At 32.8% G+C, this 22,500-nt stretch overlaps 1 protein-coding gene across 1 annotated transcript in view; it reads right to left on the minus strand.

Annotated features, from left to right (window-relative positions):
- LOC137653621 (adipokinetic hormone/corazonin-related peptide receptor variant I-like) overlaps positions 1–22,500 on the minus strand; it is a 499,465-nt gene that overhangs the window by 25 nt on the left and 476,940 nt on the right. Inside the window, exons 8-9 of the mRNA XM_068387185.1 lie at positions 5,636–5,695; positions 1–1,482 (exon numbers count right to left, since the gene is read on the minus strand). The exon at positions 1–1,482 is cut by the window's left edge and continues 25 nt beyond it. Of these exons, the coding sequence (XP_068243286.1) occupies positions 5,683–5,695 (13 nt within the window). The 3' untranslated portion in view covers positions 1–1,482; positions 5,636–5,682. The remainder of the gene's footprint in view (positions 1,483–5,635; positions 5,696–22,500) is intronic.

Genomic DNA, 22,500 nt, shown 5'->3' on the forward strand with positions numbered 1-22,500 from the left:
ATTGATTTTTGATAAATTTTGAATAATTTTGGTTGGGAATTGTGGGAATCTGAAATACCTCAGCGTTTCAAGATCTTGTGTAACTATACTGTGAAAAAGACATAAATAGAGCTAAAAACAAAATCATTTCAGTATTACATTGCCTAGGTTTCAGCTACTTTTAGACCGCTGAAAGGCTTTGTTAATGAAGCATTGTCACTTACACTATTTCGGAAAGCTTGAAATTAAAGGACCTGTTTCGGAGACAAGTTACTATAGATAGGGTTAATATCAGCTGAGATGGGTGCAAGCATAGAAAGGTTGGATCACAAATTGATCACACTATCTGTTGTATATGACAGGCATCTTGTTGAAAATTGATTAGAAGACATGAATGAAACAAAAATATTGGAGCATCAGTCATTCAGAACGACATAGACAATTCTTGAAATAAAGAAATAGTATCACCATGCTATCTTAACTTAATATTGCAAACACTTACTGGCCTACAGATTTATCCAGAGACGAAAATGATGCAAGCCTCATCGTACACAGAAACACAGATTACCGTATGATATGTAACCACATATAGGGGAAGGGGAAGTTCTTCAATTACTTGTTCTCTTGTGGGAAGTCCGTAGCTTCCTCTAGCTATAAACATGAAGAATCGCCCATTTTAATCACCGGATGTTCTTTGTTTATTTCTAAATCTAGTCTACTCGATTTCTTAACATCACTGAATCTTCACATTGTTTTTTTTCACATTTCACTTTTAGACGATTAAGTCAAAGAGAATTTTTGATGCTTGACAACTTCATTTAAACCGTGAATAGCCAACGGATGTATCACCGTTCACTGGTCCTAAAACTTATTCCTAATTTTCAATAAGCACATCTTCCATCAAACCTCATACTACTTTTAAAGAAATCAGCATTGGTTTTGGAGTAGCTGAGAATCACGTTAATTCCCATTCCCATTACAACTATACATTTTATATTATATCAATTCGCTTTCATCTGTACAAAAACAAATGTACAGTACATGGAATGTCCTGTTTACAGAATAATTGTGGAACATTACTAAAAATCAAGCAGCAATTCAGCCGATTATATGTATAAGAAATGCAACAAACCATGCTGCAGTCAAACGGTAAATATTTACATTGAACAATGATGAAAATTACAGAGCACGATCTGTTAAATTTCTTTCATGACCAAACCTGACCGTGTAATAAAACACCTGGTCTCCTCGCAAATACACATTAAAATCCGTTGTTCTTTAGATTTATCTACGTAGGCCTTATGAATACCCTAAAAACGAAGTTTCAACCTGCCAAAGGCAGTAACCCAAGGTGGATAATGTTGAGACCGTTAGTTGTCCATTCAGACTTGATTTCCACTTGTATTGCTGATCATTGAGTGACTGGAGGAGTAATAGGACCCATTCCTAAACTGCGTGGTTAGTGGAGACCCAGCGGCCCCTCGCTCTCGTTCACTGGTCTGCCTGTCAACAGAGAAAAAGGAAGAAATGCTTATTGAATAAATCTCTGAATATACTTATCTTCTCACAAATGGGATGATAAATATCATCATTTTTGTTGGAGCAGTTACAAAGCCACATTTGCTTCCCCTACGCTAAACTGACATGGGAATTTCTATCTACATTCGCTGTTTACAAGATCCTTTCTGTTTTGATGAGTTAAAGTCAGAATTTGAAAAGGATAAGGTAATTTACTATTACTTGATAAGACGGATCATATGTTTATGGTGAGCCCCCTCTTACGAAAACCTACAGCTTTTACAAATCGAGAGACCTTGATTCAACATCTTTCTTTTCTATTTTTATTTTTTGCCCACTTGAATGGCAATCTACAGCTTTGCATACTGGACGTCCCTTCCATGCTGTTTGTTACGTTGGTTACATGGGATACCAAATCTGGAGAAACAAACCTCCCATATTACTTAAAATAGAGTAGAAAAGTATTGTTTGAACAAGAAATTCAACTGACAATAACTGGATATGAAACAAAGTCGAAGATAAACATTATTCTTCCAGAATAAAAATGTTATTTGACTGTCCATTTAAGTAAAGAATATACTAAACTAAACTTACAACTATTTACATCAACGCGTTTGTTTCATTTTACCTTTTCTTTCAAAACAATAATTTGTTAAAGTTGAATTTAGATTTATAAGCAACCCAGGACTCAATAAAAACATTAATATTTGTCCGCAAAGATTGTATTATTCAGATTATTATAATAAACTGTGTCAACTGTAATAAAGCAAGTTACAATTGTAAAGCAATACTTGATATAAAATTTTACAAGTTTACTTAATTTATAGCAACATAAAGCCAAGGTCTGTAATGATAAAACATAAGCCACCTTTAAGGAGTAAAGGAAAAAAAGAAGGAAAGAGTGGTGGCAAACAACTTAAGATAGTGCTTTAATATATAGGTTGGACAGATCTGAAATTAAGATATGCACCCTTTCTTGATATATATATATATATATATATATATATATATATATATATATATATATATATATATATATATATATATAGGCTGCAACTAGTCCACTGCAAGGCAAAGGCCTCAGATAAGTTCATCCACTCGCTTCAGCCATTCCCAACCGGGGTTCCGTGAACGATTTTATTCAATAATCTTTTGTTTATGGATTGTTTTAAACATCCGTGAGAAATGGCTGACCTATACTATAATATTTATATGGTATCGTATGGTTTGTCATGCTCTGTTTATTTTTACATTAGCTGGTTAATTATATGCATATGGTAAGTTGTGGAACACCTGCTTATAAATCCTACTTGTTCTCTTGGTTGATTAAAGTCCAACTGTCTTTCTATTCGAACTAATGTGATCTTTGTAAATATCTTATATATTACGGAGATAAACTTATTGGGCGGAGAATTTTCAGATTTTCTGTCTCCCTTTTTGTGAATTAGTATAATGAATGATAAAGTTTTTCCAAGAAGTAGGTATAGAGCATTCTAGCAGACATTTGGTGTAAATTTGAGTGAGTTTCACTACTATTAAATCTCCTCTATCAATTGCCAGGCCATTACCATGCTACTTTTCCTTTTTTCTTGTTCTTTAATACTTAGCAAGATTAGCTCACAAAAAATTAGACTCAAATCCAATAAAAGGTTTGAAAGTGAAGAAAGCATTCAAAGGCACGAAAAGAGATACAGCTGCTGGAGAAGATGGCCGGATAATTGATACAATAATAGATGGAGGAGATTTCATAGTACGAAAACTTGCTGAAATTTAAACATATATTTACATGACTGCTCCATGCATAGAGCTTGGAAGTCCTTCATTATTATGCTAATTCACTAAAAGGGAGCCACAAAAATCCTGAGAATTGCCTCCCAATAATTTTATATACATATATATGTATGTATGTATATATATATATATATATATATATATATATATATATATATATATATATATATATATATATATATATATATATATATATATGCGTAAAAATCACAGGGAATAGGGATGCTCATATGCAGAAGAACTACAGGGAAAACGAAAATATGAATTATAAGATTAAGTCAGTACTCTAAAGAAGTATCACGAAACTAGTCAGGACTTAATCTTATCTTTCATATTTTCATTTTCCTTGTGGTTCTTCGGCATATATATATATATATATATATATATATATATATATATATATGTATATATATACATATATATATGTATATATATATATATATATAAATATATATATATATATATATATATATATATATATATATATATATATATGTATGTATATGTGTATATATATACATACATATATATATGAAATATTTACGAAGATCATATTAGGCTAAAGAAAAAGAGCAGGCAAGCCTTAGAAGTGGGTGTTCAACAACTGATCATATCTATGTAATTAACCAGCTAAAGGAAAAATTAACCAAGTTTGACAAACTACTATGTATGGAATTTACATATTATGAAAAAGCTTTTGATTCTGTCGAAACCTCAGCACTAATGAAAGCCCTTTCAGAGAAAAGTAATAGATGAATCTTATGTTAGAAGAGAGTTAGACAGGGAGACCTTATCTTAACAACTGAAGATTTCCAGATGACATACTGTAGCTGACACTGAAAGATGACACTGTATCATATATTTGTGAAAATTTGAATCGTTATATAAGTGCTTTGGACGAAGTCGTGGAGCAGAAACTAGACATTTCATTTCTCCTTTAGGGTTCATTTCAACTGTGAATCATCTGTTACTTTGAGTTTTATGCACATGCATAAGCACAACCGCGATGGCTAGTCTGGAAGCACTAGGTAGAATTTTGAAAATCACGCCGAAAGTGAGAGATGATCCTTCTTTGAGTAAAATCTCCAATCTAACTTAGTCCAAGGGAAACTTACCCCAATCCAAGTTATATAAATCTTTCTTTCAATCTTACTTCTCCTAGCCACGGCCATTATATCCAATTGCAATTGATAATTGAAGAAAAAGAAAATATTCAAAACTTAATCCATACCTTGAAATGATTACAAAATACACATGAATTCTGATAAATTGCTCAATAAATATAGAATGAGACATACCATATGAGAACCTTGTAATAAAGGCTCTTCAGCTCGCCTTATGTAGCAATCCTTTACCATTATTTCTAATTGTGATCAAATCTACTTCAAAATATATTTACAACTGCTTCAATTTGGAAGTGATGGTTTGTTTCGTTACATCTCAAATATGGAGCACTAGTTTAGAGTCATATTTACTTCAGATGAACTGTCTTTTAATTAGAGCAATTAAAGACGTATGACTAGTTTCCATTACACCTTTAATATACAACATAATCGGGCAACTCTTAATATAATGTTAGCAGGTAATGTACAGTATAATAGTACAAGTTGGCAGTTAGATTTCTTTCATTAAACTATATTTCTATTCACGGTTATTCATCAATTAATGGGTCTACCACAGTTTTTTTACCTGCAAAATCAATGCGTAACAAAAATTAAACTACCTTATCAGGAGTGTGGCTCACACCCACAATATTATCTCCATTCATTATTTCAAACTTAATATAAATCAAGTGGATACGGCATCGATAAGACAATTAAATAGATAATAACTTAATGTTCCTAATTAATCTTTAAAACAAGGCACTAACGACAGAATTAAAAACAACTGAAATTCCATATTCTAATTTCTTATGGGAAATAAAATGAACACGCTAAACTGAAAATGTCATATGAAGACAATCTAACTAAATTATGCGAAGGAGAATCCAATGATTTATAATTTTAGTACCATTATTGCAAGAAACTATGTGGCTTTTCAAGTTAATAATATTGCCTAAGTATATCATTATGTCATATTGAATAGCATTTTGTTTTCTCGTCATCACATAAGTATGACATTTATTTTTTTTCTTATAATTCAGCAATACCAGTCTTTAGACTTTGGGCCTATATCTTTTTCCTTAACATATTCTGATATCCAAAATTTTTACATCATTATTATCACACAATAATTGCATATGCCAAACTTATGTGTCAAAATGGGGAAAAATATGTTTACAGTCTTTCAATTAAATTTATGAATTAGGCTAAAATTCTTGAAAGAATCAAATGAATATAACTCTCACCTTAGAAGATTATCAAGTCTCTTCCGCTTGCAGCTTATTTTTCTTAATCAATCTTGCTTCCTGTAATGGAAGTGTTTTTATCAAAATATACGTCATCATTATATATTTTTATGTCTATCTGATGCTTTTTCTCATATAAATGTTTTACCTTTAGACTAAAAATTACTTCACTAAACTCCTAGTGCCACAAATCAAACTTGCCCGAAGTTTTACTCTTTGATTACAATGTAGCTTTACAGTAATTCCTTTGTTTTCTACTATAAGGAAAAAGACACTTTCCAAGGGGTAATTTTTCCTTAGTAATATTTACTAAAAGTAATTCATTACAATGTTGGAAGTCGGTTCAACTTTATGCTTGATGAAAATAAATATGCTTTAGATTCAAATTACTACATTATTATTTGCTGGTTTTAACTCGACAATGAGCACAATTTAACATGAAATATGAAGTATATATTAATACGATGGGCTTCTTCCAACCATAGGCCTATTATATCTTTGGTCTTACATTGAAATACAAGCAATTGTAAATCCTAGCTTTTAAAACGTATATTGATGTATGTACATGAAAAATATTTGCACGTATGGATGGCTGTTTTTTTTATTAATCCTAACCATGTTGCATTTGATAATGGAATTTGTTTACAAAGAATTAGTATACCTATGAGTGCCAGCTACAACTATAACATTACTTGACTATATCTGCATTTTAAGTTAATAAATGTTTAAACCACAGTGTTTTAGAAGGAATCTGAGGTTATTTGAGGTTAATTCATTATAATCTATCCCTAAAGTAATTATTAACCATTACAGAATAGGCTCCTTCTTGGATCTATAAATTAGAATAATCAACAATATATTTCTAATACACATTCATGTTTATGATAATACTGTATATGTTTCTACTTCTTACTTCAAAATCTACCCCAATATAACTTTTAGATATAACTATTGTTAGTTTTCAACATTTGCTAAAGTAGTTTATTTTCCATCATCAACTTATTGTCGATAAATTGATTAATCATAAATCTCCTTTATGAATTCTCAAAAAAAGATAAATCTAGATGTAAAAGTCACATACTATAACGGAAAATTACGGTTTTATTTATCAAAATATATACTCACATATTGCTAAAGTGTATTTATATACATACATACATACATATATATATATATATATATATATATATATATATATATATATATATATATATATATATTCATTGATATATACATATGTATATATATATATATATATATATATATATATATATATATATATATATATATATATACTGTGTATATATATATATATATATATATATATATATATATATATATATATATATATATATATATATATATATATATATATATGTATATGTATATATATATATATATATATATACATATACATATGAATATATATATATATATATATATATATATATATATATATATATATATATATATATATATATATATGTATATGTACAGAAAGAGAGAGAGAGAGAGAGAGAGAGAGAGAGAGAGAGAGAGAGAGAGAGAGAGAGAGAGAGAGAGAGAGAGAGAGAGAGAGAGAGATACATACATATGCATAGAAATATGTATACAGGTAGTCATCCACATACGACACATTCGACTTACGACTGTTCGATGTCACGTCTACTTTTTTACAGTGATTACGTAACAACTTGTACAATAATAGGGAAACTATTTCCTTTGAAATCATATACTTACTCGCATAAAAACTAATTAGGTTATCTTGGTACGTTATCAATGTATTTTTTTTATTGATAATATATAGTATCCATCATTATTATCATCAATGTCTACAAGTCCTCTGCAGTACAAGGGCCTCTGACATATCCTTCCACTTGCATCTGTTTTTGGTTTTTCTATGCCAGTTCAGATCCACAAACATTTTTAGTTCTTTAATACATCGTCTTCTCTTCCATCCCCTGCCTCTTTTTCAATCTCTTAGGGACCATGTTATTCTTAATGCTCTCTATTATCGGTCATTCTTATTATATGTATTACCCGTGTCTATTTCTTATTCTCACGTGTTGTAATATCCTCTATTTTAGTTTGTTTTTGTATCTATGTTGCTCTGTTTCTGTCTCTTAGTGTTAATCCCATGATTATTCTTTCCACAGCCCTTTGAGTTGTAACCAGCCTATGTTCTAAGACTTTAGTAAGGTTCTAAGTTTCTGATGCTTAAGTTATTACTGGTAAGACCATTTGATTAGATACTTTTTAGAGAGAGTGGCATTTTGATTTTCATAATCCCATTTTGTTTACCAAAATCTCTTCGTCCCATGCCTATCCTTATTTTAATTTTGGTCTCATGTCCTGGGGAAACACTGTCTCTCCTAAGCTCTTATATACATTAACAATCTCTAGAGGTTCGTCCATAACCCTTATTTGTACTCCAAGGTTCACTGGAAATTCATTTGATAGGACTCCACTAATACTAACTTTGCACTTGCTATGCTCATAAACAGGCTTAATAGAATTTATATATTTAAGAGGAACTCCATAATAACGCAAGACTCTCCATGAAATTGGCCACAAATGCTATTAAAAGTGGATTTCTATATTCTACACATTATTGTACAACATTTCTTAAAAGGAAAATTTGGTCATTCTAACTTCTATGTTTTCTAAATCCTGCTTGTTCATTTCCCAGCCTTTCTCTCTAATCTCTTTAGAACAAGCATACTATATATTTTCATGACAACTGACGTAAGTATGAGTCCTTTGTAGTTATTGCAATCAGTCAGATCTCCTCCTCCTCCTCCTCCTCCTCCTAATAATAATAATAATAATAATAATAATAATAATAATAATAATAATAATAATAATAATAATAATAATAATAATAATAGTTTTATTACTAACACTTGTTCTATGTACCATTCTTTCTTGTAGAAACCTGCAAGATTTTTATCCTATCAATCCCTGCGTTACATATCTCAATTAAAATTCTTTAATACAGAATCCAGGGCACACTGTGTAAAGTCATTAAGCCTTCTCTATCATCATTACGTTTATACAGTAGAACTAATAATACTCTCACACATTCCCTCGACCAAACATACATCACAGATCGAGGTGAACCGCTAATTGCTTTCCGTACATCTTGAAGTCACCCCCATTAGTATCCTCAGATTTACGCTAATCCTTTCAAGTCTGGCAGTTCCTCCATTCTATGACAAACCAACTTGTAATATATGTACTGCAAATGACCAATCAGTAAAGTAACTGGAAAATAGTAGTTAGTGGAAAATTCCTTCCTTGCATATTTCTTATTTTTCTTTAATTTTATCATAATTAAAAACCGATTTACTTTGCAAACTTGATTACACACTTTATATAGTTACGAGTACTAATTCAAACCCGTATACCTAATGTATGTGAAAACTCAACTACAATCCTTCAATTGTATCTTTTCTTTTTAAACCTGATTTTCCTCAAAAGTTATGCCAGCTATCATCCAAGAACGAAGGTTCATTATCGCTTTTCTATAATTCAAAACTACCGTAGGCTACCCGCTAAAAATGACGGATAAAATTACTTTTAGATATGCACACACACGCACATGCAACGCCCTCTCATCAAGGTATGACTACTCCTCTCCCCCCTAACTGAAGGACGGGGACAGCTGAACGTGACTGAACTTATATATATATATATATATATATATATATATATTTATATATATATATATATATATATATATATATATATATATATATATATATATATATGTATATATATATATATTTATATATATATATATATATATATATATATATATATATATCTATCTATCTATCTATCTATCTATCTATATATATATAAATATATATATAGGGTATATGAATATATATATATATATATATATATATATATATATATATATATATATATATATATATATATATATATATATATATAAATATATATATATACAGTATATATATACTGTATATATATGTATATATACATATAATATACATATATATATATATATATATATATATATATATATATATTTATATATATAAATATATATATATATATATATATATATATATATATATATATATATATATATATATATATATACATATTAGCCATATACTATACATCTCTCAATATTTGGATTCTCTCTACCTCGGGAACAGAGACTCAAGGGGGAATCAACTTAATTATAACAGCTTCTGGGTGGCCAGGGATTCGAACCCGGGCCCAAGAAACTGAGGTTCCATTGACTTAGGCACTCAGCCATAAAGAGTGGATAAGTCAATGGGACCTCAGTTTCTTTGGCCCACTTTCAATTCTCTATCATCATTAAGTTGATTCCCCCTTGGGTCTCTGATCCCGAGGTAGAGAGAATTCAGATATCAAGAGGTGTATAATATATGCTTATACGAATACAAAAAATGAATATAAATGTGCAAAATCATATATATATATATATATATATATATATATAAATATATATATATATATATATATATATATATATATATATATATATATATACAGCTAGATATTTGATCTTTAATATATAAAGGTGATTTTTGCTGTGACTTGGACTATATCTGAACACCAAACCTAACTTGTCTATTTTGTCCAAAATGCAAGGGTTAGGACACTATGTACCCACATGCAAATAATGTATCATCCTCCTTAGCTCACTGTTGTACTGCACGTGTTTCCCACACATTCATAAACTGTAACGGCATTTCTATTTGTTGTATATATAGCTCAGCCCGCACTGATAACAACATGTTTAAATCTGCGTGTTCATGAATGATTCTGTTTGAATTTTTGTGTCGTTCTTGCTTGGACTGGCTTGCTTATAAACCCAAAATCCGTTGAAATAAAGTTAGTTGCATTCACCTTGCCTCTCAGTTATCACATGATGGCATTCTAGCACAGTTGGAGACCACGATAGGAATTTCTCCCTCCTGCCTTCCCCCTCACTGTCGTGCCTTACTGTTTGAAGAGGCCGCCCACCGAACGTACAACTTCGACACATGCTGCCTCAATGATACTGCCGCCCTTCGTGCCTTAGCTCAATTTTGCATCAAGGCCATGACTCAGTCAAGCATCAAAGCAGACTATGTTCTCGCGGCGATCCTGGAGGAAACTTTCCCGGAAATCTCCGATTGTCTTTGTGACCAAGAGTGTGTATGACGCCCTTAAAACATACTTTCTGGAACAGTATTTGCCATTACCAGCAACCTGGATAGCCAAAATTTTTCTCAACAACCACTGTGGGACCAAAAGGCTTCACATGCACTCAGGGAAATGACCAGCATTGCTTGCCAACAGTCCACAGCAGACGGTTCTTCTCGTGAGGTGAACCTACTTCGTACCCTTTGGGTATGACACCCACCTAAACCTGTACTCGCTACCACACCCGATGTTGGTATTTTGCTCATGAAGGACCTGATAACCAAATTCGACGCCCTTATCGACAATCATTTCAGCAACTTCAAGATCTCCATCAACACCTCTACTCCTAAGGAATTGGACAACTATTCAACATCGACTGAAGCTTACATGTATGCAGTATGACACAGATGGCGACCCTGTGACGTGCCGCAGAAGTCAAAATGCCACCTAGCACTCAGCACTTACACCCAAACCAACGACCTCTAAAATCACTTACTGACACCCATTGACTGCCGTTATGCTACTACCACACCAGATACGGGGTTGCTGGGAAGAAATGTCCGAACGGTTATCAGTGGCCAAAAAAACATGTAAGTAGGCCATCGCTTGTGGCAGTGGCCTCCCATGTCACTGATCTTTTCTTTTTATATAATGTAGGTAAACACAGACTTACTCATCGTAACCTCTCCAACCAAGCCCCTCCGACCATGCTCTCCAAATCAGCACACCCACAGATGCCTACACACGCATCCTCATATCGTACCCTGAAGTCTTCTGTCCAGAACTTCACCAAACACACACGGTTTCCACCAAACACAGTATTTATCAACTTATCAATATGACGAGGCCCCTAGTGTTCACCAGATTCAGGCGTCTGGCATAGGATGGTTTGGCAGCTGCCAAACAAACATTCTCCAAAATGGAAAAAAATGGCCTGAAGAAGGGTGGCTCCCTACCCCTTTGTGGGGATTACAACTGTCTAAACATGCAGATAGAACCTGATCACTAACCCCTCTCTATCATCTCCGATGTGACTTCCTACTTGCACAGAGAAAAGGTTTTCTCCACGCTTGACTTCCTAAAAGGATATTATAAAGTTCCCATTAACCTAGAAGACATCCCCAAGACCACCATAACCATGCCCTTTGGTATATACACCTTCCATTACTCCTGCTTCGGCCCTTGTAATGCTGTTGCCACTTCTTAACGATAAACGGAGGGCATCTTACAGGACCTTCCCTTCTGTGTATGTTACGTGGACGACACACTTGTGTTCTCTTCCTCCAAAGAGGAACACCTCCATCACCTATGCATCTTGTGCGATCTCCTAAAACAGAACGGCCTTGTAGTCCTTTAGGAGAAGTGTACTTTTGCCGCCAGCGAAGTATCATTCTTAGGGCATCGCATCACTCCTGAAGGCGTCCAGCCCATCCCCTTAGAGGGTAGCAGCCATTTAGAACTTCCCCATGCCGCCGACCATCAAAGCAGCTTTGATGTCCTAATGCAATGACTCCAACTGGCTTACTTAGCTTTCTTGGGTCCTCGTGGCACATCATTACCCAATTTTTCCCAGCAACAACCTTCTCCGACAATCTCTAGCACCTACGACATGTTGTAGGAAAATTTACTCAATGTTGCCAGACTTACAAACCCCCAGCAAAGCGACACATATCGACAGATTTGCATAAGGCAGTGCACGTTTTCCTGAGCAACTACATCAGCAAACCTATGCTAACGCCCCTTTACACAGGCCCTTTACTCGTGATCCGTCAAACAAAGAAGGTATTCTTACTTAACATTTGTGGCAAGGTAGACTGGGTCTTCATTGATCGCCTTAAACCTGCGTATCTCCAGCAATATGACCCACCTACAATGCATCTCAATTGCTCGTACACTTTAACAGTATTTCTGTTTTTTGGATATACGACTCACCATTGCACTGATAACAACCTGTTTAAACCAGCCTGTTCATGAATGATACTGCTTGAATCTTTGTGACGTTCCTGCTTGGAAAGGCTTGTATATAAACCCATGATCTGTTGAAATAATGTTAGTTACATTTACCTCGCCTCTCAGATATCACCTAACAGCCCTCTCACGCATTGTAATAAATGTCTAAACACCATTATCATGCCTTCCTGATGCACTACTATCGTAATGAATGATTACACTTCTACACAAAACTAAAAAGAAGCTTGTACTTTCTAAGAAAACTGCTTAAACACAGAAATAATAGGGAAAAAAGTGCCACAGAAACTAAAATAACGGAAGTCTATGACGTCTTTACAATTTCTAAATTTGCATTACAAAAGCAAATGAGCAGATAAATATGTGGAATTTCTTATCTCTAATTGGATAGTATTAGTTACACGAAGTTTGCTGTTGTCACCTTGGTCATTACTAAAGGGTCTATGTAGAACCTTCCAGTTCCTATCTGAACACTTTTTATCCTTCTATCTTTCCTCCTACCTCGCTTCTTACTTCGAGACTGCTGCCACATTTTTTCTACTACTTTCACTACTTTAGCGTTAAGTAGGTTCTCAACTGGGAATGTTTTTATATATGTCGATAGACAAACCAATCTTTTACGCATATGAAAATTTTAAAACTAATCTTGAACGATAGTGCAAAGTTCTTTCACATCAAGAGGCAAAGTATCTTGCTTTCTGAGAAAGATACCATATTAAGTTGTCAGGTTATGCCAGATCGACAATGAAACATTAAGAGACTTGATATGTGTCAACTTTTGAGGCATTTCATGATCACTGATGAATTGAGAAGAATACTCACATGAAGAAAGAGAAAAAAGAGAAAGAAATGAAGTGATATATTTAAATCTATAATCGCGAGCGCATTAGAAAGTATTCATGACATTGAATTAATTACTAACCTCAACATATCTAAATAAACTAGGAAAGGAGACAGACAGCTTGAATCTTTTGAGCCAAAACTGGGTATAGATACTGTTGCCCCAGGTTTCTCAACGATAAATTGATTTACTCTATTATACCATTTGTATTGTAAGTGGTATGAAATTTCTTTTCTTATTTCATGAAAACTAAATAATTCCTTAAAAAGCAAAACAGATGAGAAATAAATGGGACGACAGTAACATGTTAAAACAAGAAAGAATGGCAGGACCTGTAACTTATTCTTTTTCAATAGATCATTATATCACTTTCTTCCATAAAGCCATGCTCTCATTACCCTTTTTCAAATTTATATTTTATCTCCAATTTAGCTGTATATTGGAAATAATAATATAGATGTCCATTAATGGACAGGATAAGAATCTGGTATCAATAATTATTCGGTGACGTGGTATCAATGTTGATATTGAAAACGATATCAGTGATATCCTTTTCTTATATAACTGGGTGTTTTAATAGTTGGTATGTCGAAGTAACAGGCTGTACGTGGTAATACCTTTTTATATGTTTGCAGAATCATGCTGGTCTCTCTGTGATTACATCTTTGTAATTATGAACAATCAATTTGTATAATATAAGGTGCAATTGTCGTTCCATACTCACTAGTTTTACTACAATATGATCTATTCTGAAAAAAATTGTTATATGAATTTTTTCCTAAGTACGGAATTCTTGTCACAGGATGGAAATTATTTTTCCCCTCTCACACATTTAGGTTTATTTTACAAAATATTTCTGAAAGTTAAAGATATTTTCGTTTATGAACAGAATTATTCAACTTCTCAAACTTAATTTGATAGGTAACTTACAAACATCATTTATCTATTTTATTTAGTGTAAAATATTACCATGAAAAATAAATGAACTCTGAATTCTTTGTGTGATGAAACTTTTTCGGTGCTATCTTTCTATTTATTACTTAATAGAGATAGTGTAAATAAACAATTATCAATTAAACTAAGTTCTGTCAAACAGCAACAAGTATCGTACTTCGACTTATTAGTTTACTTCAAATTGCCTTCTGCATTAGTGAAAGCAAAATATTTTATGGTTTTAAGCACAAAACATTTAAATTCAATCAGTGCTAACGTTAATGGAAATATGTTTTCTAATGACTTGAACTTTTAGCGGGCAAGTAGCCGATACGGGATGCAGTTTTCGCCATTTTTACAAGTGTAATGAATGCAACCTATATGACATACATTATGCCTTTTGGTTTCAGTCAATAGGGGTACACTGCAAGTCTCTACTTGGTGAATTAGATCGTGCTATAAGGAAACAAAGGCAATGGGAGTTAGTGTATGCTTAACCCTTCTAGCACAAACATCTGCCGAAAATTTATCATGCTTTCTGTCAGCTTACACTACCTTTGATTATGGCAAATGTATGTAAACTTAACAAAGTATAGCTAAATGATTGTGTTTCCTGTTTGTATGAAACACAAAATCATATAACAGAAGTAACCTCGTACACATGGTCTAAATCCCACAAGGAATTTATTTCTGGTCTATGAGAAACCAGGCCAGTCCCTGGTGGGCTGAGCCAACCGGAGTACAAGAAACAACACTAGTCCCTGAGGGGCTGACCTGTCCAAACTTGAGGAAACAATTGGCCTTCATTGTGGCATACATTGTGCGCATTTACAATAAATTATAGGACGTAGTGTCCGTTTATTATGAGTGTTATTTTCATATTGATAACTTATACATTTTGTATATGGGCCTTCATTGTGAGCCACGCGCTGCACATTCATTTTAAATCATAGATCAGTATAGTGAAATCTTTTGAGATATATGGTGCTTTGTTGAGTATTTTTCTTACTGCAAAAGTGTCACTTTAAAAAAAAAAATAGGGATATATCCACTTAGTACATATGGCTTCATTGGAGGCTATATTATGCACATTTATATTGAATTATAGATTATCATTTTGGATATGTTTTACAACTGTTGTTATGTTATGCTAGCTTTGTATTGAATTTTCTGTTATAAAAATGTGGATTTTAGCAAAATTTAGGAAGATATGTACTTTCACTATGGGGCTTTATTATATGCCACATAGTGCACATATACATTGAATCTTTGATTTGATATAGTTGAAATATTTTGAATTTTTTCATGTTAAACTAGCATAGTGATATGAATATATATATGTATATATATATATATATATATATATATATATATATATATATATATATATATATATATATATATATACATACACACACACACACATATATATATATATATATATATATATATATATACATATATATATATTTATATATATATATATGTATATATATATATATGTATATATATGTATATATGTATATATACATATACATATATATATATATATATATATATATATATATATATATATATATATATATAAATATGTATATATATATTCATATGTATACAGTATATATATATATATATATATATATATATATATATTTATATATATATATATATATATATATATATATATATATATATATATATATATATATATATATATATATATTGAGCTGTAATGCATATTTATTATGTAATTGATGTTTTTATACAGGGCTTAATTAGCATTGTGTGTTACATGGGACATATTTGCATTGAATTACTGCTGGTTTTATAGTAAATATGCTGAAGGATTTGCTGAGTTATGCCAATCTAGTGATATATATTGCTTTCCTGTTCACTTTCAGTATAGCAATAATAACTGTAACGAATGTTTTGTTGTTTTTTTCGCTTCAAAGTACATGTTTTTATTAAACCAATGGTGCCAAGCCCAAGAAGGTGTCCCATAATTACGGCTATAAAGAGTCAGATTGAAGTCAATGATGACCTAGAAACTATTAATGATTAAAACATCGAATCCAGTTTCGACATGGATATAAATGAGGAGGAGCTGTACCCGAACCTTCACCTGGTGAATTGAAATGGCTGATTTCTATCGCTAACTGAAAGATTAGCCGTCATAAAGTTGCTATATGTGTTTATAGACATAGCCTGCATAATTTGTATTTTGATACAACTTACCTTGACTTCTTTCAACAACTTTTGTGATCTGTGTGAGGCCAGAGAACCTCCCAGAATTGGACACCCATTCCAAGGATGAAGGAGACACCCCGGCACCACAATTGAGGATGGTGGAGAGAACTGGTTACAAATTTAAGGACTGGGTTTGAAAGGAGGATGACGTCAGCCACCTTGAGGTACTTGACTTTGTTCACTATTCCCCAGTAACCAGCTGTTCCCTATACAAGTATACCCAGAGCTTCCTATTATGTTTTAAAGGACACTATTTACCTGAAAACCCTCATTGCAAGGCAGAAAGATGCTGACATTACCTTTCCAAGTGGCATTCCTGGAATGTTAGTGTTCATTAGCATCATTTACATGGGCATCGTACATATGCCTAGCATCAAGGATTACTGATCACAATGGATGCAACAAGTAGCTAATGTAATGTTGTCTAAAATGATCCAGCTGATACAATCCCTGATGCATTTCAACAATAAAGGTAATGGCCAGGCTACAATTGACTGATTCTTCAAGATTCGGCCACTCTTCAATACTATGACCAGAGTTTGTGAAGGTGGCTCAGACACTGATGCAGTCGCTTGATGAAGTCATGGTGGTCTGCAAAGCGATGAAGGCCGGATCCTTATGACAGTACATTTAGAATAAGCTGGACAAGCCAGATAAAAGTTGTTCTGTAGGGCTGGCATTGACGGTTTCATTCATAATTCATAACGTGCTCCTCTACCAGAGAGAAACTACATTCTTTAACCACCCTACATGAGTCTCAGTGGAGTATTCTACCTTGCAGGTCATCAATAAGATATTTAACCCCCTTGTCAACACACTGAATAAACCACATGCTATCTATGTGTACAATTGGCGTAACAATATGTCTCATGGAGTACCTCAAGGACCAGTTTGATTGCAGATATGGGGGCACTGCCAGTAACAAAAATATTGGTTATCCTCCAATCACATCTGTCAAAGAAATGGATAAGAAGGCTATTCCGACAGGGTATCATGATGTTTACTGTTCCGAGGGATCTTTCATATGCTAAAGGATGACAGTGTTGTCACTGTCCTTTCATCAGGTGCTGGGTTGCACCAATGAAGTCAGTGATTTGTTATGATAAGTAGCAGAACAAGAAGATGCAGGTTCTCTGTATTAGGGTCATCAGGGAGTACAATTGGGAAATGAGTGGATTGACAAGAGTGACATGCTTATCCACTTCTGCAAGGTTCCTACGTGGGCAAGATGTTGGTACATCAGGCTCATTTGGAACCTCCAGGACTACTGGATTTGCAATGCCTGGTCTTTGTATAAGAGAGACTGTAAAGCCTTTAATGAAAAGACCATGCCCCGCAATACCTCCTAGATTGACATCTCGTATGTTGCAAGAAGCCAGAAGACTTCGGCAAAATTGGTAATGTGTCTCTCTTTGTAGTGGAAGGAAATACTAGTGACACAGAGGAGACAGAAAGCTTCCATACCGCATAAAACCCAGTGGTATAACACTAACGAGTAGCATATGTCAGTTTATGTTCCCAACAGGCAGACTTGTAAGCTGTGTTCCAGGAAGAAAGAGATCCACTTTATGTGCTGGATGTGCACTGCCTGATAAGTGTCCATTTGCTTATGATACCAGGAACTGCTTTATCCCTTTCCATTCCTTTCCAGATGGTAGGGTCGATTCTTGTCCTAGTTCCCCATCCTCATAGCAGAGGTGATACTAGCACTGAAAAGTACGTGATCTCTCCTTTTTGGTAAGGCATGCCTCGGGTATTTATTTTTTTGTATAATGTCACTTTTATGGTGCTGTTCTTGTATATTTTGATCTTATGTATGTGTTTATGCTTTAATACAATACAACTTTTTAATAGTTTTTTACTGTACTTGAAAATTTCTATTTGCTGTATATGTTTATGCCTTAGTAGGGTCAGTCTAATGTTTATTATTGTACTTGAATATTTTTATCTCCTGTATGTGTATGTGCATTAGAACAGTCATTTGAAATCTTTTTACTGTACCTGAATAGTTTGATCTCCTCGGTGTGTTTGTGTTGCTGCAGTATGGTTAATTTGATGATTTTGTACTGTACTTGCAAATGTTTTTCTACTGTATGTTTGTGGTGCTGTTGTACAGTAAATTTGAGGATATATTGTTTTCTTTTACGCTATGCTTATTTATTTCGATCCACTGTTAGTGTTTTTGGTTCTTTGGTAATGCTATCTTTTTTTTCACTTTACTTGTAAATTTTTATTTCCTGTTGTACAGTCAACTTTAAGGCACCTTAGTAAGTTAGTAACTACTAACTAGTCGTTTTTCAATCTAATTTGTGTTTTATGTGTTAATTGTAAACTTAATATAAACTGTAATGTTAATGCATATTTTTTACATACTTTACATATATTATAGCACTTAAATTGAACTTTGCTTAAGGGAAAATTTCCTTTAATGATTGAAAAATCTTATGAAAAAAGTTTCGTGACCAAATAAAAAAAGAAAAAAAAAAAGGTAAGTGGAGCTCAGCAATTGGTTTGGTACTGTTTTTCGAAGTAATGATTTTTTTTTTCACATTTATTTACCGGTAAAGGGTACTTCAGCCTTTAAAGGATTAGTAAATTTATCTTAAAAACACATAAAAGACATAATGAAAGTTTTTTTATCTCCATTATTTCTACAAGAACCCGCTAGAAGGTAAATATGCCATGAATATATCCACCGATCGTAATAAGATTATAAAAGACAAAAATTCTACAATTTCTGTAACATCATTATTTTTTAAATATAAGGAAGTGAAATCAGACATGGTGATTTCTCGTGTTGTCGACGATTGTTAAATTTTCGAAGATAGAACGAAACATTTTGTGTACAAGAAATTGCTTTTCTCAAATTCCCCCTCTTATGTTATTCTTCTCGAAAACGTTATATCAACAGTGATGGATGAACGTTTATTTCACTTTCAGATTCTCTCACGAGATGAATTGAAAAGGACATAAATGCTTTAGAAAGTGGTGCCAATGATTTCATGTGTTGGCAAGCGAAGAAATCAAACTGCTGGGGAGTATAGAAGAAGAAAGGAAAAATCAGATTACGGCGGTTTGAAACGGAGTACAATGTGTATTTATTCTTCTTTGATGTTTCAACACATGTGTTTTTAAAAGAATTCAAATATCATGGAGAGAGAGAGAGAGAGAGAGAGAGAGAGAGAGAGAGAGAGAGAGAGAGAGAGAGAGAGAGAGAGAGAGAGAGAGAGAGAGAGAGAGAGAATCGTAACGACGCTTCTTTTTAGAATGTAAAATAAAGAAATTAAAATAGAATAAATTTTAGATAAACATTTTGTTTTAAATAACTGGATAAAACATTATTTTACCTTTCGAAATAGTAAAACATAAAATAGATCAAAATAGAGGTAAAAAATTATGAAAACCAGGTCAGAAGAAGAATTTTCAACCATCCTAAAATATGGAAATGTTCATGAATTAGTTTTGTATTTCTTCTTCGTTAAATTTCATCTGTGTTGCTAAAGCATTACAATGGACGAATAATCGCTATTCGAAAGCCGGATAGAAAACAATATTGCATAAATTTTTAGAAAACTGCTGACGAAATTAAACATGTTAACCACCTGAGATACTCAAAGATGATTGAAAGAGAAAATTACGAGGATAAAAAATATCGAGAGAAATTAAATAGATTAAAATCAAATGGGAAAAGGCAAGGGAGCCAATACACTAACTAATCACTTTTAATTGGAAGTCTTTGACTTACAGTAATACCTCAGTTTGATTGAAATTCCCCGACAAAGAAAATGAAAAGCAACGAAGGGTCAAAATTTCAATTCAAACAAAAGAAAAACCAAAGAAGTGTCCCCTATCGTTAATAAATAAACAGTTTAATAGATTAGTGACGCAATGTACCGTATATTCTATTATCCCTTTTATAACAAGCTTCGACACATTTTAAAATCTTGATACGTAAATCTAGAAGACAGTTCCTCAATTAAAACAATAATATTAAGGAATATCTACATTCTATTATTTTCCAAGTCACTGCCACCTTATCCATGGCAATGCATCTGCATATCTTCACACAAAATGATTAGAGAGATAACCAAAGAGAGTAGCTTCATTGTTTTACGTCATTGGGGAAGACACCATCGGCCATCATAAGAAAATTATATAATTAATAAAGAACAAGATGTCACGATGAAATGAAATGACAGAAGACTTCTAGTTTGTATTAAGTGGAAACATAATTCTATCGGTAACTTAACATCATAGTAATTTCTCAAAACATTTAAGTTATAATTAACAATACTCTTTTTTGCATAATACTGTGTTTATCTGGACCATACATAAATAGATAAACTTATTGAAATTTCTTGAACATGTCACATAAGTATGCACGTTATCAATATAATTATGATTATCCACTCTACCTTCAAGTACTAGGTACAGAGTTTAAAAAAAAAAAAACGGTATTTTTATCGGATATTTTCCGTATAAATATACTGTTCTCATCCATATTTCAGAAAAATACAGTCGACCGTAATTTTGCCTTAATTTGTTATTATCTTTTATGTGTTGGTGACCGTAATATCATTCCATTAAAGCCAATATATCCGGTTTTAAAACTAAAAATCCGGAATTAAGGTTGCCAGGCATTTACCATCTTTTTAAAGCAAATATTTAACAGTATAGTTATGTTAAAAAAATACTTAATTTTTTAATAGGAACATAATCATGCAAGTTAGCGTTACACGAAGAAAATGAATATTGACGTAATTTTCAAAGCAAATGAAAAGCCAAGTTAATAGATTGATGGAAATTTATGGAAAGGATGTCAAAGCAAAATAAATATAAAAGGATAGTTCCTTGAACTGATATATCCAGTAAATTCCAATCACACAAATTGCATCTAGTGGAAGAATCATGACGTTGCAAGTCATGAAAGCCTTTCTCACGAAAAAGAAATTTCAACCTATATCATTTGAAATATAGTAGAATAAACATTTTTTGGAAAGGGCGAAAAAGTTGGAACAATAAGAATGATAGAACATTCGAATACGTTTCTCCTAAAAAGTGACAAGCAAAGAAAGGAAGAAATGAGGCGGTGTGATACAAAGTGTGCCATAACAATATGTCAGCTTAACAGAGAGGTGTATAGTGGGCCTGTTTATATGTCACGCGCTGCAACTTCTGCAAGGTCTCAGAGTAATAACTTCAGCCACAGATGCTACACTTTGAAATAGGAGTTAACGTGGAAGTCTTCCTTTATAAGGAACTATTCATAGGGAGATTTCTGGGTTCACGATGGTCTCTGCTCACTGACAGATCCGTCTTTATTGGCCTGTTTATAAACTAGTAGGGCAATATGGTTAATATGGTTAAAGGGCGTTTCTAAACAGAAATTACTTTATAAATAATTATTTCCTATTAGAGAATTTCTTACTTGAGGCAAATCTTTGTGCACATAACCTCCGTTTATATAGATATCTTTTATCATTAAGAGGTCATATATATATAAATCTAAGCCCAGTGCAGTTACAATACCAGCGTTGATAATTTTCATATTTTTGTAGTTGAATATCTTCGACAAATGACACCAATGTACGACTATGATGGTGGGGTGAAGGGGGGCCACCTACATCTGAAACAGCACCTAGATGGCGAAACATAAAGAATAGGAAAAAAAAAATGAGAAAAAGAA

The sequence above is a fragment of the Palaemon carinicauda genome, chromosome 1, assembly GCF_036898095.1.
Source record: "Palaemon carinicauda isolate YSFRI2023 chromosome 1, ASM3689809v2, whole genome shotgun sequence".
Classification (NCBI taxonomy): Eukaryota; Metazoa; Arthropoda; class Malacostraca; order Decapoda; family Palaemonidae; genus Palaemon; species Palaemon carinicauda.